Source organism: Chionomys nivalis, chromosome 6 (genome assembly GCF_950005125.1).
Source record: "Chionomys nivalis chromosome 6, mChiNiv1.1, whole genome shotgun sequence".
In the NCBI taxonomy this organism is placed as follows: domain Eukaryota; kingdom Metazoa; phylum Chordata; class Mammalia; order Rodentia; family Cricetidae; genus Chionomys; species Chionomys nivalis.
Window position 1 is genome coordinate 5,714,317 of NC_080091.1, and position 17,564 is coordinate 5,731,880.

The 17,564-nt window shown below is 54.5% G+C and overlaps 2 protein-coding genes across 10 annotated transcripts in view; one reads left to right on the forward strand and one right to left on the reverse strand.

Annotated features, from left to right (window-relative positions):
• The window catches only part of LOC130876495 (caytaxin), a 29,826-nt gene extending 22,789 nt beyond the window's left edge, over positions 1-7,037 (reverse strand). The window contains exons 1-3 of the mRNA XM_057773063.1: positions 6,729-7,037; positions 4,565-4,693; positions 3,890-3,948 (exon numbers count right to left, since the gene is read on the reverse strand). Of these exons, the coding sequence (XP_057629046.1) occupies positions 3,890-3,948; positions 4,565-4,641 (136 nt within the window). The 5' untranslated portion in view covers positions 4,642-4,693; positions 6,729-7,037. The remainder of the gene's footprint in view (positions 1-3,889; positions 3,949-4,564; positions 4,694-6,728) is intronic.
• A 1,866-nt stretch (positions 7,038-8,903) lies between these two features.
• Positions 8,904-17,564, forward strand: part of LOC130875466 (megakaryocyte-associated tyrosine-protein kinase) — a 29,800-nt gene continuing 21,139 nt past the window's right edge. For 3 of the 9 annotated variants that reach the window (XM_057771310.1, XM_057771312.1, XM_057771318.1), the window contains exons 1-4: positions 9,065-9,139; positions 13,991-14,183; positions 16,445-16,535; positions 17,165-17,409. In XM_057771310.1, coding sequence (XP_057627293.1) covers positions 9,087-9,139; positions 13,991-14,183; positions 16,445-16,535; positions 17,165-17,409 — 582 coding nt within the window. In that variant the 5' untranslated portion in view covers positions 9,065-9,086. Of the gene's footprint in view, positions 8,922-9,064; positions 9,140-9,895; positions 10,015-13,990; positions 14,184-16,444; positions 16,536-17,164; positions 17,410-17,564 lie in introns of those variants that run through there. The other 6 variants (XM_057771313.1, XM_057771314.1, XM_057771311.1 and 3 more) reach the window with 6 other exon arrangements.

Consider the following 17,564-nt stretch of genomic DNA (forward strand, 5'->3'; position numbering starts at 1 on the left):
CGAGGGGAGCAGAGAAAAATGTAGAGCTCAATAAATATCAATAAAAAATACTCAATTAAAAAAAGGCAACTATTCATCTCAAATATTTTACAATTGAGTGGATTTTTGTATGTTGATGCAAATTTAAGGTTATTTTTGTTATACTGAATATATGTTTCTAAGGTATTGTATGTATGTAGCTCATTTAAAAATGTAATATAAAATTCTAGTCCTTGAAAGCTATTATTACAAACTGTTTAGAATAATTAAGAAATGTAGGGTAGTAGTCAGTCATGTGTAACAATTAAACTGTCATATTAGAGATCTTTTCAAGGTCAAACAGAGATATTTTAGATAGATGGGTCATCTTCAAACATTTCAGAGATCTTCAGAATATGGTATTTAAGTTGTTTTAATAACATAATGAGGGGCTGGAGAGATGGCTCAGAGGTTAAGAGCATTGCCTGCTCTTCCAAAGGTCCTGAGTTCAATTCCCAGCAACCACATGGTGGCTCACAACCATCTGTAATGAGGTCTGGTGCCCTCTTCTGGCCTGCAAGCGTACCACAGAAAGAATATTGTACACATAATAAATAAATATTAAAAAAAAATAACATAATGACTTTTTATGACAACGGACATTTAAGAACCTCCATATGGAGTCTGATTTCTTTATGGCAAAAATTGGTTACTGGACAAGAAACTGCCCTTGCCTCGACTGCTGACAGTATGTTGGCCAAACTGGACATACAGGACACAAAAAAGTAACTACCAAACTTTGCCAAAACAAGGTGAGACCGTTCTTCAAAATTCTTGCTTTACAGTAAACAGCGGTCAGATATTCGAGACCCATAAACAGAAGATGGATATCCCAATGTTACAGAGAAAACTTGGGGTGATTGTCCAAGCAGCCAGCTGTCCTGTCACTACTGGGGAATATTATTTTCAGGGGTGTGACTTTTGTTTATACTACATTTGTTTAACACCATGAAGCTGTGTTACTGTGCCTGTCTAATAAGCCTGATGGCTCTAATAAAGAGATGAATGACCAATAGCGAGGCAGGAGCAAGAACAGGTGGAGCAGCAGGGATAGGGGAAATATGGGAGGAGAGAAGAAAGAGGAACTAGGGGCCAGCACCAGTCACCCAGCCAGCCACAGAGTAAGAAGGAAAGTAAGATATACAGAAGTAGCCGGGCGGTGGTGCACTCGGGAGGCAGAGGCAGGCGGATCTCTGTGAGTTTGAGGCCAGCCTGGTCTACAAGAGTTAGTTCCAGGACAGGAACCAAAAGCTACGGAGAAACCCTGTCTCAAAAATCAAAAAAAGAAAAAGAAAGAAAGAAAGAAAGAAAGAAAGAAAGAAAGAAAGAAAGAAAGAAAAAAGATATACAGAAGTAAAAGCCCAGAAGAAAAGCTGGTGGGGGTAATGTAAGATAAGAGAAGCTGCCTGGAAACAGGCAGGACAGGCATAACTAAGCCTTCGTGTGTGATTTATTTGGGAGCTGGGTGGTGGAACCCCCCCAAAAGCCAAAAGAGTAAAACATAATGCAACATGTCATCTCTAAAGTTTTGGAAGTCGCTTGCTCTGTGCAATAAATAACCTACTTATTCAGGTAATATTATATCCTTCTTGGGTCTCTGATAGAGTGAAGACTATGCAGTTACATTTACAGCTTTCCTTGTTGGGAAATTCAGAAAACAAACTTACATAAGAGATACAAAGTTGATGAGGTTAAGAAACATAAAAGCTTAAATTGTTTATCTGTGAAAATGTTTTGAGGTCTGAAAAGATGGTTTAGGGTTGTAATACAGGTTAGGATAGAAAGTGGCTTAGACACACAACTGTGAGTGCACCAAGAGGACCCATAGTGGAGTATTTCCTTTGAATTTGCCAAATACAAATGGACTGGACATTGTGAATGCAGTTTTTGCTTGATATTTGTCTTATTGTCTTACTCCGATACAGTTAAAACCTTTTTTATTTAGACAAAAGGTGAAAATGTTGTAGAATATTCATTTAATCTTGTAAAGATGTGGTGCTGTTTTACCTTGCTTGCCTCAGGCACCTGATTGGTTTAATAAAAAGCTGAATGGCCAATAGATAGGAAGGAGGTATTGATGGGACTTCCAGGCAGGCAGAGTAAGTAGGAGGAGAAATTTAGGCTGCAGGGGGAGAAAGAAAAAGAGATGCCAGGGAAATACCAGGGACCAGCCAGCCAGAAACGGAGGAAGCAGGAAAGTGGGCCATACAGCATAAAGGAAAGGTAAACTGGGCGGTGGTGGCACACACCTTTAATCCCAGCACTCGGGAGGCAGAGGCAGGTGGATCTCTATGAGTTCGAGGCCAGCCTGGTCTACAAGAGCTAGTTCCAGGACAGGCTTCAAAGCTACAGAGAAACCCTGTCTAAAGAACCCTGCTCCAAAATGTCAATGAGTGGAAAGAGGTTAAATTAAGTTAAAAGAATTAGTGGGAGAAGCCTAAACGAAGGCGAACATTCATAACTAATAAGTCTCTGTGTCTTTATTTTGGAACTGATCGCCAGCCCTAAGTAAATGCCAACTACAGGTCTCTGTGTTCCAAGGACCCCGTGCTGGCCCCTCCAGAGGTCACTGTACTGTGTGCACAGGTTCGTGCCAGCAGCATCACCTCAGGCCTCGAACGCTTGGCTGAGGACCAAATCTCCCCTTTGGTGCTGGGATAGACTATGACGTTTGGGGCTCTAAGATGGACGGGATGGGGTGTGGCGTTCCCTGCACGGGGAAGGAGCCTCGGCTGGAGTTTGAGTCGCCCACTGTGTCCTCAGGGTAACTGTTTAGCTGAGCATGATGGGAGTCTTAGAGAGTAGGATTGCCATGCCTTGAGGCCAACCAGAGCACAGGATGAGTTCAGTATGCAAGAAGGACAATTAGCAAGATCCTGATGAATTAAATGTAAAAAACAGAGCTGGGGGCGTGGTCAGGGTAGAGCCCCGCCTAGAATTCCCCCAGTGAGGGGTGGGGGCGTGGTCAGGGAGGAGCCCCGCCTAGAATTCCCCCAGTGAGGGGCCATTGGAATGCCTCAGTATTAAATTCTAAATTCCAGCCCAAGAACTAGACAGCACTGAGGAGGGGAGATCTGAAGGAAGACACACACAGGGGCATGTCACCGTGACATGGGCACACAATTAGGTCTGCTTCTACAAGCAGGCCACACGCAGGACCTTGGCGGTCAATGCTGACAAGTGTCTGCTGGAGAAATCGTCCTTGGCCTCAGGAGCTCGTCATCCCTAGAACTTGGCCTAATCATAAGGTCTGTCTCCACAACTGAGGCTTTCCTGGAACTTCCGGCAACCCCCCTGCCTCTTGGACTCCTCACATATCCAGACACAAATTTAAATACGTATTTTTCTAAGTGAAAAGGTTTGTGTACGGTATGTGTAAGTACAGAGAGCAGCGCCCTCCGGTGTCTCCGCAGTCCCTCTCCACCTCGTTCCCTGACCCTGACGATCACTGATAAAAGCAGCCCAGGGGCAGAGAGTACCAGGCATCCTCCTTTGCAGTATTAAAGTTGCAAACGACTCCATCATGTCTGATATCCTCCCCCGCCCTGAGGTTCTGGGCATCTGAACTCAGGTCCTTAGAGCAGAACGGCAAATGCGCTACCTACTGAGCCACCCCCGGTTTCAGCCATCCAGCTTCTTGAATGGAAGTGCATTACCTTCATTTACTTCTTCAGGGTTAGAAGCACAGAGACAACGGGAAACCGGATAAAGGACACACAGTAAGAGCCGCGCAGTCTTCATGTGGGTGTTCTCTTACCCCTTTGAGCCTCTCATGACAGCCCCTGCTAGACGCCCCACCCTGCATGCAACCCCGGACAACCATCTGCATCCTGAAAACAAACTCGCATTTCTGTGCACTCTGTAAGCTTACAGGAGGAGTCTTCCGCGGCGCCGTCCAGCAGCCCCACCCCTGTGTCTTCAGGAAGAGGTCTGTGGAAACCCCAGGAGCCACGCAGCAGGAGGAATGCAGGTGGCAGGTTCAGTCAAGGGGGTTGAGAGAAAAGAAGAAAAATAAAACGCCATCAGATCAAGACAGTGATGCCTCAACTCAGCTCTCCCTTGGAAAGGATGGTTCAGGAATATAGAAAGATACCTTTCAGAAGAGCCACGCCCCCAGCACTTACTGGGAATTCTAGGCGGGGCTCCACCCTGACCACGCCCCCAGCACTTACTGGGAATTCTAGGCGGGGCTCCACCCTGACCACGCCCCCAGTCCTCACTGGGAAATTCTAGGCGGGGCTCCACCCTGACCACGCCCTCAGCCCCCCCCCCCCGCTGGGGGCTTCTAAGCAGGGCTCCGCCCTGACCACGTCCCTCCATTTTCCTTTCGATACAGGGTCTTGTTCTGCACCCCAGGTTGACCAGAACTCATTCTCCAGCCTCCTCTGTGGGAGCTGGACTGCGAGGCCAGGTTATCACTCCCAGCCTGGCTACAGGAATTCACTGTCTGGGAGTCTTGAAGGAAGAGGTGTCAGAAGTCTCCATCAGCATCTGTGGAAACTGCTGGGAGCCTGAGTCCCAATAACAGGAACGCTGTCGCCCTCACCTGGGCAGATCCTCGTCCTGCCATTCATCCCTCACATCCACGTTTTCCATCCTCAGCGTGGCTTCCGTGGTCCCCATGGGAGCTGGAAAGAGAGGGCGGCTGGAAGCTTGGCTGACCTCAGAAGAGGATCTGAGGAAGAAAAGACAGAGTGATCTAGACAGCCATGGCTACAGCCACCACCTATGACACCCGTCTGCCTGTATGACCGAGCCATCCCACGGCAGGAGGACACACAAGGGGACGCCCCGGCCTGCGCATTAACTGGAGTTGAGCCCCCAGACACAGACCCCCTCCGCTGAGATCTCTCAAGCCCACCTTCTCTAAAGCAGCCCTGGAACCAAGCTGACCCAATCTCCTTTCTTTTCCTCGCATCTCAACTGTGGTGGAAATTTTTAAAAAAAAGAAAGAAAAAGTGCAGGCGTTTTTGTACGAATGCGTATCAGGACTAACGTTCCGCGTTGTGATAGTCACTTCCAGAGAGGGGCTGCTCTCTCACTTGCTTCTACCTGCTCCAGTCCACCCCCCCTTCCAGTCCCGTGCTGCTGAAAGGGCGGCTTCCACCAAGCTGGAAGGACCCACAAAGTGGAAGAGACAACCAGGAGTTCAGCGTGTGTCCTGACCGCCATACTTCATCTACAAATGGCCTCTCAGGGTGTCCTCCGAGCCTATCACCCCTGGTTCCCTCACTCCAAAAAAACCAGTTGTTTATGTATTCGCAGGTACGTATATGCCAATAGAGGTCAGAGGTCATTCTCTACACTTGAAGCTAAGCACAGAACCCCCAATCTCTGCCTCCCCAGGTATGGGATTACTTTTTTGTCCTCCAACTTTAGTGTGTGTGTGTGTGTGTGTGTGTGTTTTGCTTGCCTGTATGTCTGGGGTCAGGCTGTGATTACAGGCGCGCACGTGCCTGTGTGCATGCGTGTGCGCATGTGTGCATGCGTGTGTCTGGATAACCCTGGCTCTCCCACCTCAGCCTCCAAGAGCTGGGGTTCAAGGTGTGCACCACCTTGCCCAACTTTGATCACCTGTTCTGCCTGTGTGTGGGGTGTGTGCACAGTATGCGGAGTTCCAGGGAGCATAGTCGGCATGGCAACAGCTCCGGGTTCCCAGATGCCACCGCACTAGGCTTTTCTGCCAGTGCTGGGAATCAAGCTTGGCCAGCAGTTACCATCCTGCGCTCCATCCGGGTGCTGTGTGGACTCCCCAGACTGTCTGATGGATGGACACGCTTTGTGTTAGAGGCCAGTGTTACGATACACACACACCCCACACGCAACTTAAGGACGCCCCCCAGACCAAACTTCGGCACCCACAGGGCCACATCTGTGAAATTATGGTCCTCCTCCCTTTTTTAATCTTAACAACAGGATACCAGGGTCCGGTCACGGGAGGCCATCCCTAATCTGTTCCCTGATCCGGAGACAAGGGCCACTTGCCTGTCCCAGCTGTCAGTGATCACCAAGCCATCTGCAGCTGCTGACCGGGGTGTGTCTCCCGCAGCCCAGCCGGTGGTGGGCCTGCAGGTGTGAGCCGAGGGAAGGCGGGCCTACTGGAATGTCATCACCCATTCATGGAGGAGCGACACACACAGTGCGGGAGAAAACACGACTCCCCCTGTGTGTTCCAGGCCTCCTCCAGCGCAGCTGAGTCCAGTCCATTGTGTCTACGCAGAGAGGGACACCGGTCCCTCCTGCCAAGCCAAGCCGGGTGGAAAGGGGAAGGACCCCTTCTACACACTTCCAAACACAGGGTGTGGTGGGTCTCCTGGGCGCTGGCCACAGCGGGGGACCAGAAATCCCTGGCAACTCCAGAAAGACAGCGCAGGTTCCTTCCCTGGCCATATAGCTACTGCTAAAAATCTGTCCTTTTCAATGTATATGCAATTTTGATGTCTCCATGCCCGCAGTCAGGGTTATAAATAGAAAACACCCGACACCGCATGGGAGGTTTACCGCCCCCAGGATGCTCCGGTTCGGAGCTGGGGTTTTAATCCTTGGGGCTCTTCATTCTCCACCTAGGATCAAGCCCCGGCTGTTCGCCCCATCGCAGCAGCCATTCCGGGAGCCGCCAGCGTCTCCCGGATAAACCTTTCCTCCAGCTGGGCTGCCAGCAGGGGGGAAAAAGACAATTTACACTGCCAGAGTGCTAAAGGCCCACTCACCTCGGCGGCGGCTCCGCGCCGTCACTGAGACACAAAGGCGGGCTGGGTGCGGATGCAGGCGGGCATCTCGCGGGTGGTACCCAGGCCGGGGCCTGGCGGAAGGATGCTCAGGGGTAGGTTCACATCCAAGGAAGGTCACCCAGGGCGACGTGGCCAGCGGCACCCCAGCTCCCCGGCCCCGCTGGAGAAGGGGGTGCCCGGGTCAGTAGCAGCACCCCTTCCCCCCTACGGTCTCCGTGTCCCCCGCCATCGCAGCCCCGGGCCTGCGCGGCTTTGGCTCTCCCCCTTCCCGGATGACAGAGGCTCTGCCTGCCCCCAGATAGTGAAGGAAGCTGCTTTTGTGTGCAGGGGGCGGGCCCAGGCCTGATAGACAGTTCCAGCCCCCCTGCTCGCATCCTCCTCTCCCGATTGGCTGAGGGAAAAGCATATCTCCCAGCCACGTCCTGAGCAGGTGCAAAAAAAAAAAAAAAAAAAATCCGCGGAAATGGTGCGTCGCACTTATGCAAAATCACAACAAGAGAGAAAATAAATGAACAAACCGCCGTGGCCTGCATCCTTCCTTACGGGGTGGGGGCGGGGAGCCTGCGGGGTTCTTTGGTTGCGGGGCCTGGGGGAGGCGCCCTTGAAACCATCTTTGAGGGCAGAGAAATGGAGGTTTTCAGATCCCCCTTCAGGGGTAAGCCAGGATGAAGCTGGGTTTTGGGGTGCCGCGGACCTAGCTGGTTGTTTTAGATGGCTTGGGTCTGCGCTGCCGCGGGAACTGCGCCCCCTGCAGGTTTCCAGAGGAATTCTAGTTGCTGAGGGAAGACTAGAGTTTGCATCCTGGACTCAACTGCTGAGTGCCCTGAGGCAGGGGATTGCAGCTCGAGGTCAGGCAGGACTACAGAGTGAGGCTAAGGTCAGCCTGAGCGAGACCCCATCTCAGAAGTGAGAAGAGGGGTTCGTGGGGATGGCTCAGTGGGTAAAGCGCTTGCTCTGCGAGCGTGAGGAGAAATAGCAGGGGCCAGGATTCCAGCGTGACTGTGTGTACCTGCAGAAGGAGCCTGGGGAGAACCATTGGGGAAGACGCGTGACGTCAGCGGCTGTCTTCCGCACGCGCATTGGCACACAGCCCGCCCCACTAAAATGTAAAGAGGACTGGGGGCGTGGTCAGGGTGGAACCCTGCCTAGAATCCCCAGTGAGGGGCTGGGGGCGTGGTCAGGGTGGAGCCCCGCCTAGAATCCCCAGTGAGGGGCTGGGGGCGTGGTCAGGGTGTAGTCCCGCCTAGAATCCCCAGTGAGGGGCAGAGATCCTGGGAAGATGGAGGCTAAACTGATGATGGTTTCATGAAAACTGTCAATAGTTTCCAGAAGGTAAAAAGCCACAGGGACGGATCCTCCCTGAGTCTATAAAGAGCGGATCCTGCCCAGACTTTGGTCCCCCAAAATATGAGAGAATACATGCTTGGGGTTTAAGACCCCCACCCCGTCAATCTGTCGTACTTCTTTTTTCCTCCATGACCCTCATAGACCTCCGAGGCTCTTCCCTGCATCCTATGAGAACGTTAAGTTCCTCCTGCCACAGGCCCTTTGCCCGCGCTCTCGGATTTCCGACTTTCTGCAACTGACCTGTGAGGGCGGATTCGCTGGCTGTGCGTCCTTCTGGGTCTGGCTCAGGGTGCTGACGTGCTGTTCTCAAGGGCCACCCATCCCCGTTGGAGCATGTCTCCAGGTTTCCCTCTTTCTTCTGGGCTGAGTAATGCTCCATTTTGTGTTTCCCTCAGTAGGGATAAATCAGTGCGCACCCTTCCAGAACAAGTCCCCGAACAACCACCCGTGTGAATGTCTGCCGTGGTTGGCGACTTGCAGGGGCAGAAATCAAGGGCACAATAGGAAAAGAAGAAAATACATAAACCAGAGAAATTGCTGTAGCCTCCCTGCCTTCTAGGAAGACGTGGGGCTCCTCGCCTAGGTAGGGTTTTGGAAGCCACAGGCGCTCAGGACGGGGGGGGGGGGTGTCACGTGCCACCCGTGTGCCCTCTCTGCGGACGTGGGCTGGAGATGTGCACCAGTAAGTGAGCGGCTTGCCAGCAGACTTCCACATCTGGAGTCGGGTCCCCGGGGCGCATAGTGGGTCCTCTCATCATCACAGGGGACCAGGGCAAGCAGGCTGAGCAGGGGGCTTCTGAAGGGAACAAGAGAAGGCCCTCAGAGGTCAGGGAGGCTGGGCCCAGGAGGGCGGGGCTTGGCACGTGGGCGGGGCCAGACGGAGGCGCTCAGGGGGTAGGGATGGCAGGTTCGCGCGGGGGCGGGGCCCGGGCGGTGCGTCGGGGGGCACGGCCGTGACGTCACTCCCGCGGGCTCGGGGAGGACGCAGACATGGCGGCCAGCGGCTTTTCCGGCCTCGCGCAGGGCGCCGGCCCGTCGTCCAGGTAACGAGCCCCGCGTGCGGCTGGGTGCCCCAACCCTGCGGGACGCGGTCATGAGTCACGGGGAGCGGGGCGGGCTCTGGGCGGGGCGACGGTCCCTGGGGTCCGCGGGAGGGCGGGGCAGGGACCCTGAGAGGACAGACCTGGGTCGTGGAGGGTGGGGACTGGAGGACAGCTGGGGGGGGGGGCTGACCTCAGAGAGGACTTGAGACCTTGAGGAACCTTCCGGAGCGGAGAGAGGGTGGGGGTTCTGGTGTTTAATTGATGGGGGACCCTCTACCGGGATGGAGGCTGAGGTTCTGCTGTCTAAAAATGGGGACCCTTCTGACGGGGATGGAGTGTGGGGTTTTGCTGTCTAATGGATGGGGGATCCTCCAGATGGGGACGAAGGGGGAAGTTCTAGTCCCTGATGGATGGGGAACCATTCAGGTGTGTATGGATTGGGGGTTCTGGTGTCCAAGGGGGACCCAGGTAGGCAGGATGAAGTGAGGCTCTGTTCTTCAGTAAAAGTATGGGCCGGATAGCACAGGCCTCCAGCCCCAGCTCCTGGGGAGAGAAACTGAGGTGGGGGGGAGTCTGTCTGGAGTTCAAGGCTAGCCTGAGCTACAGCTCAATGAGGCCAGGCTGAGCAGCTTAGGGAGAATTCGTCTCTAAATAAATGAACAAATGAGTCGGTCACTGCAAGTCAACTTGGACAGTGTTGGGAGTTGGGGGGCTGAGGCTAGGGACACATTCCCCCATCAGCAGGTATCTTGGTAGGGTTCTTGTGTGATGACACACCACGGCCACGAGCTGGAGAGAGTGTGGAAAAGGACTTGCTGCCGAAGCTGGAATCTGGTCAGTCCCTGGGACTCAGGCTGAAAGATTGGCTCACTCCTGTAAGTGGTCCTCTGTTATGGCCCAAGACCTGCAGCAAGCTGGGGAGGAAAGGGTTTCTCCGGTTTACTCGTCCACACCACTGGTCATCACTGAAGAAGTCAGGACAGGAACCTGGAGGCAGGAGCTGATGCAGAGGCCATGGAGGATGCTGCTCACTGGCTTGCTCCTCCTGGCTTCCTGAGCCTGCTTTTTTCTAGAACCCAGGACCACCAGCCCCGTTGCTCACTAATTGTGGCCCTGAACAACCCTTATGAGAATTACGGCTGCAACAAGAGCTGCCCCTTCATTGCCCTATGAAGGCCTGCGATTAGTTCCCCACATTTGGGTAAGAAAAGAAGAGAAGGAAGACTAATGCAGGCCTCCTAGGCCTTGGGCGACGATGCTCAGCGTGGAAGGGGCTCCGGCTTGGCTTGCTCGTGCTCTGGAGAGGGCCCCGGCTTGGTTTGCGCATGCTCTGGAGGAGGTGCTGTGGCTACCTCGGCCTCTCGCAGCCAGGAGAGCAAAGCTAGACTACCCCCACCCCCAGCCCAGAACCTAAATCCCTGCCACAGTGATGCATGGCTGGGTGCCAGGTACTGAGACCACTGCATGGCACATGGCAGGCGGAAAAGCCCGGCCTCTGAGCTGCAGAGGTCAGAAGGAATTTCATTTTGGTTCCGTCTGGTTTTGTGTTAGAGAAAAGCGAAAGCTGAGCCCTGACACCTCTGTTCATCGCTTAGCTGTATTTTTACCCCTCTCCTCAATGTCAGCTGTTTGCATCACCCGGACACAGCCCCTAAGGGGACAAGGCCGAGCCCCTCGGCTCAGGAAAAGTTGGCCTCCAGAGACCAGCGCAGCGCAGCGCCTCCTACTTGGGGAGCCCAACTCCAATGGGGAGCACCCCAGATCATGGGGTGCCATGGGGTGCAGGTCACCAGCCAGGCGGCACCTTCTACCCTGTCCTTTGATTTGTCTGGAGAGATGGCTCAGCTGTTAAGAGCACTGACTGCTCTTCTGGAGGTCCTGAGTTCAATTCCCAGCACCCACATGGTGGCTCACAGCCATCTGTAATGAGATCTGGAGGCCTCTTCTGGCCTGCAGGTGTACATGCAGGCAGAATCCTGTATATATAATAAATAAATCTATTTTTTAAAAATATCTGGTCTCTGAGCCAGTAGCGGTCCGCACGCCTTTAATCCCAGTACTTGAGAAACAGAGGTAGGCAGATCTCTGAGTTTGAGGCCAACCTGGTCTACAGAGGGAGTTCCAGGATAACCAGAGCTACATAGAGAAACCCTGTTCTGAAAAACAACAACAATTATAATAAATAAAATCTGAAGCCTCTGTAAAACTCCAAAATCACTTTAAAAATTCAAAGTCTTTTTTTTTTTAATTCAAAGTCTTAACTGTGGGATCCTGTAAAATCAAAAGAAATTAAGCTCTTTTTCCAAGAGGAAAGAACCAAGCACAGTAACCGTCGGAACAAGATAAAACCAAACTGCAACAGTGCAAATAATTCAATGTCCAAATATCTGGGATCCACTCACCATCTTCTGGGCTCCTCCACGGGCCTGGGTCACGTCCAGTAGGCCCTCTTCAGAGCACACAGCCTGTCGTCCAGGCTCCAGCTGACTCTCCCCCTCCCCCCATTCCTGGTGCTCATCCCATGCTATGGGCATCTCCACAGCACTGGGGTCTCTGCTGCAGCCTCTCAGAGGCTCTCTTCGCGGGGCCAAGCCTCAGCTTTTCGGCATGGCTCCTTTGGTCAACTGCCACTGAGCATACGCCTTCACCAGTGCCCTCTCCCGGCCTATCATGGTACCAGTGTGAGGTACAGCCTTGCCACCTCTGGAACACAGCTTCTCTGTGCTCTGAGGACACTTGTCCCAGACGATTTCACCTTGGTGGTGCTGGCTCCTTGCTAATCACAGCTAATTCTTTAGCTCCAACAGGCCAGGAACATTTATTATTATTATTATTTGGTTTTTTTTTTTTTTTTTTTTTTTTTTTTTTGGTTTTTCGAGACAGGGTTTCTCTGTGGCTTTGGTTCCTGTCCTGGAACTAGCTCTGTAGACCAGGCTGAACTCGAACTCACAGAGATCCGCCTGCCTCTGCCTCCCAAGTGCTGGGATTAAAGGCGTGTGCCACCACCGCCCGCAAAATTATTTGGTTTTTCGAGACAGGGTTTCTCTGTAACTTTGGAGCCTGATCCGGAACTAGCTCTGTAGACCAGGCTGGCCTCGAACTCACAGAGATCTGCCTGCCTCTGCCTCGTGAGTGCTGGGATTAAAGGCGTGGTCAACACGCCCAGCTGACCACAGATTCTTAACTCAGAACTGCAGATGGCCCACAGGGTCTTTGCTCCCCTCTGAACTTCACAGGCCTCCAGCAGCTGTGCCTCTCTTGGTGCCATCTGTGTGAGGGACCTCCCTGTCCTCTGGTGGTGAGCACTCCGTGCCTCCCCTAGTCCCCCCCAGAACCCAGCCAGGTCTGTCTCAGCAACCCCAGCACCGGCACCAGTTTCTGTCTTAGCCAAGGTTACTAGGTGATGAAATGCTGTCATCAAACGTGGTTGGGAAGGAAGGCTTTTAATTCAGCTTAGGGTCTCACATCACTGCCCTCACTGAAAGTAGCTGGAATCCTGAGGCAGGAGCTGCTGCAGAGGCCACGGAGGGGCTGCTCACTGACTTGCTCCACATGGCTTCCTCAACCTGCTTTCTGTAGAACCCAGGAGCACCACACCAGGGAGCACCACACCATGGAGGCTTCACCCACAGCCGGTGGGACCCTCCAACATTGAGCACCAACTAAGAAAATGTCCTCCAGGCTCGTGTGAAGCCTGATCTTGAGGCATTCATTTTCTCAGCTGAGGCTCCCTCCTCTCTGATGACTACTGTCTGTGTCAGGTTAACACGAAACTGCCCAGGAAAGCAGGTGTCCCTCCTGTCCATCCCCAGGGCCACGCCCCTCCAGGCGGCCCAGCCTGCTGATTGTCACCTGCCACCCTTCTGGCAGCTTCTAAGCCAGGTCCAGTTTTTTGAGTCCTAGATGCGCTCACTGTGGTGGTAACCTCTGACTTCTCAGGGGGCCCAGTGAACTAGCGCCTGGGAACCCTCAGTTGTGACCCCAGTTTTTACTGATTCGGAACTCACAGTGACACTGAGGAATGTTGGTGTCGTGGCCGCGATCCTTCGAGGCCCCTGGTGGGTAGAGCACACATTAGCACGAAGGAGTCTTTGGGCTCCGTGGCTAGTAGACCCTCCCAGCACTGGGGACGTAGAAGCCTCCTCTGTGGAGCGAACTAACAGTCTCCCCGGAAGGTGTCCTGGGATGGACAGCTGTACCTGGTGGCCATCCGTGCTGTTGGTCGCTGGGTAGACAGCAATACAGGCACCGGTGGAAGGAAGATCAGGGGCTGAGAGGTGTTTGGAATACAGCGGCTGCACTTGCAGAGGAACCATAGGGTGGTTCACAATCTCTGCCTTCAGTGACAGAGCCTGGCACTCTGCTGGCCTCTGCGGGCACTAGGCACACAAGTGGTAATGCAAGCGAAACATAAAATAAAATAAAAATAAAAATAAATAAAATTAAAAAACACAACTCACGGTAGCCCAGGCAAGCCTAGAACTCCCAGCCCCCAGCCTTTGCCTCCAGAATAGCAGGGATAGCCAGGCCTGACCACCAGGCCTGGTTGCGAGAACTTCCACCCACCTGGGTTTCCTGGGCTGTCACTGCGGCTATGGAGCCATACGGGGGAGATGAGAGCGTAGTTTGTCAGAGCACCTGCTAGACAGTGTGAGGACCCGCGTTCACTCCCAACATTCATCTGCAGTGTCGGTGTGCCGGCACATACCTCTGTGCCCCTGCTGGCCAGGCCGTCCAGCTAGTGTGAGCTCCAGGGACGTGAGAGTCGTCTGTGGCCAAGCACCTGCTTGGGGGTCGTATGCCGTGGAGACCCAGTTAACCCCCTCTGCCTTTTGTGTTCCGGGGCTCCAGCACCCAGCCATCCTCGGCTTTTCCTGTCCCGGCTGCTGGGCCCAGCTATGCCATGAAATCTACCCCCGGAACAGAGAGCACCACCAGCCGGGCCTTGGCCCCTGCCACTCAGCCGCACGCCAGCCAGGACTCCGAGTCCAGCAGCCGGCCCCCAGGTCCTGTCCCTGTGGCCGCGGCTGCATCTACCCACCAGGTACTGCAACACCACTTCATGCAACAAGATTTTAGTTCATTTTTTACATGTGTAAGTGAGTTCCTGCATGTGTGTCTGTTCGTCACGTGTGTGCAGCGCCCACAGAGGCCAAAGGAGGCTGTTAGCCCCTGGAGCTGGAGTCACAGGTGGTCATGAGCTGCCATGAGGGTGCTGGGAACTGAACCCGGGTCCTCTGTGTGAGCGACCGGTGCTCTGACACCACAAGGAAATGTGTGTTGAATGGGACATCCATGGTGTCCCTGACATCAGCATTTCTAGGGACAGGACCTGCTCTGCGGTGACAGGAGCCACCACACTGACACCTCCCAAGGAGGGGATTTCTAGAGACACTGAGATGGACAGAGTTGTGGCGCCAGCCAGGCAGTGGCCTCGGGAGGAGCCTGCAAGGCTCTGAGGGAATCCCCTCCAGCAGACAGCAGTTATGGGGGTACCAGGACTTGGGGCCACTGTGTCACCTCCCCCATCACCGCTCCTGCCCTGTCTCTCATCCCTGACTCATGTAGCCAACACTTGTGGTGCCTTGACTCAGACCAACCTGGGCTCCTGGCTTCCACACTGAGAAGAGTTTTGGGCCAGGTGGTCCTGAATCAGCACTGGGGTTTCATGAGGTTTTAACAGGATGTAAGCAGGAAGGTTGAGATGGGGGCCTTGGGAGGAAGTCGGTCACACTGGTGCAGCTCTGGCGTACCTGGTAATCTTGGAGGCTTTGGTGACCTTTGGATGCTGTCTTAGCCCTGGGTGGCTCTGAAGGGCAGCAGAGTCGATAGGTCACAGAGACGCAGGCTCGAGTACCGTGCACAACCCTGTCTGTGGAGCCTGTACCTGTCACAGGTGGGTCTACCGTCTGTGGTGAGGTCGTACCTGTCACAGGAGGGTCTGCCGTCTGTGATGAGGCCGTACCTGTCACAGGAGGGTCCGCCGTCTGTGGTGAGGCCGTACCTGTCACAGGAGGGTCTGCCGTCTGTGATGAGGCTGTACCTGTCACAGGAGGGTCCGCCGTCTGTGGTGAGGGCTCTTCCCTCCTGATTCCTCAGTCCTGTGTTAGTGCCACTGAAACAATGTCTCAGACCTACCGTGCTGACACAGGCCCATGTGTGTAGGGAGTTGGGTCCATCCTGGGCTGGGTGATATTGCCTCAAAAAAAGCAAAACTAGGGTCCAGGTCTGGAGGCAGAGGCAGGCGAATCTCTGTGAATTTGAGGCCAGCGTGGTCTACAGAGTGAATTCCAGGACAGCCAGGGCTACACAGAGAAACCCTGTCTGAAAAAATTAAATAAATAAAGCAGTAGGACTGGCTGGCTGGGCACGGGGAAAGACACTGTGACTGAATTTGAGAACCGGGGCTGGGTGGTGGTGGCACACTTGGGAAGCAGAGGCAGGCGAATCTCTGTGAGTCCAAGGCCGGCATGGTCTACAAAGCAAGGTCCAGAACATGCTCCAAAGATGCAAAAAACCCATCTCAAAAAAATAAATAAAAAAATTTGATGGTCGGAATTTGATCCTTGGGTCCCACGTGGTAGATGGAGAGAAGTGACCCCACAGACTGTCCTCTGACCTCCGTGTGGGCTGTGGTATGCCCCTGCATGCTCATGTGCACGCTACACGCAACAGATTAATAAACAAATGACTGACCTGTAGTCTGTGGGCATTATACACGCCCAACACACAAGATTGTTGGGTACATCCCCAGTACTATGTAAACCAGGCCTGGGGCAGCTCCTGAGGAGGAGGAAATCCAAGGTCACCATTGGCTGTGTGGGGAGTTCGAGGCCAGCCTGGACTATGAGAGCTTGTCTCATCAAAACACACTTCATGACCAGGGTTCAGACCATAAAGCTGCCGCCTGCGCACTGCCCCTCCCATGTCTCACCACAGAGACCCCCCAGCGTCCCACCCCGCTGGCCCCCAGCGTCCCACCCCGCTGCCCCCAGCGTCCCACCCCGCTGCCCCCAGCGTCCCACCCCGCTGGCCCCCAGCGTCCCACCCCGCTGGCCCCCAGCGTCCCACCCCGCTGGCCCCCAGCGTCCCACCCCGCTGGCCCCCAGCGTCCCACCCCGCTGGCCCCCAGCGTCCCACCCCGCTGGCCCCCAGCGTCCCACCCCGCTGGCCCCCAGCGTCCCACCCCGCTGCCCCTAGTGTGTCCCACCCCACTGCCCCCGTGTCCCACCCCACTGCCCCCTCTGTCCCACTCACCTCACTGAGCTGTTTCCTTTTCTCTTCCTGTCCCATGGAATGCTCCAGCAGGGTGGTCACAGCTGCCGAGAGTCAAAGGTGCCCAGGAGCTGTGAGGACACAGCAGAGCAGCCAGCTGCAGCCCCTCTCTGCCGACCAGGTGAGTGTCGGGGTCCTCTGAAGGGATGGCCATGGCCATCACAGGGGCCACATCCCAGCCAGCACTCAGCACAGACACGACAGCCCTGGGCTGGACCAGACCATGCGGGGCTCCTTCTGGCTAGACCCTAGTCCTAGGTTTTATTTTTTTCTTTTTTCTGTTTTGGTGTTTAGCTTTTCGAGGCAGGGTTTATCTGTGTAGCCCTGTAGCCCTGGCTGTCCTGGAACTCGTTTGATAGACCAGGCTGGCCCTGAAGTCAGAGAGATCCACCTGCCTCTGCCTCCGAGTGCTGGGATTAAAGTTGTGACCATCACCAGCCAGCCAGCAGTCTTGTGTCTTTTTGTCTGTGACATTTACTTGTTACCGCATGCATCTAGCGCATGTGGGGGGCAGAGGACAGCTTCCCGAGGGAGTGCTCTTTTAGATGGAACAAGTCAGCAGGCTTGGCCGCAAGAGCCTTTATCATCCGCTGAGCCATCTTGCCAGCTCCAGTCTCAGGTTTAAAATTTCCTTGCGTTCTGGCAGAGCTGCAGCTGGGGGCCATGGGAGGTCACAGGCTGACCCCCTGTGACTGTCCCCTCCCTGCTCTGGGTAAGCCTGGCTGAGTGTACTGTCTCTTGCCCTCCTAGGCCCGAGCACCCACAGCTCAGACCGCCCACTGAAGTATCAGCGGGTCCTGCAGAAGCAACAGACATCCCCAATGGCTCCTGTGGGCTCGGACTCTTGGGGTGGCCCAGGCCTCGGGCCCTGGGACCCCAGCTTTACCAGCGACGCGCTGCCATTCCTGGACAGGCTGCCGAAGCCCAAGGCGGGCCCCCGGCCACCCTCCATGCACTACTGTGAGGTCTGCAGGGTCAGCTGCGCCGGGCCGCAGGTCAGCATAGCAGTGGGCAGCTTAGTGTCACCCTCCAAAAACAGAGGCAGGGCCGGGTGGTGGTGCACACCTTCAATCCCAGCGCTCAGGAGGCAGAGGCAGGTGGATCTCTGAGTTCGAGTCCAGCCTGGGCTACAGAGCGAGTTCCAGGACAG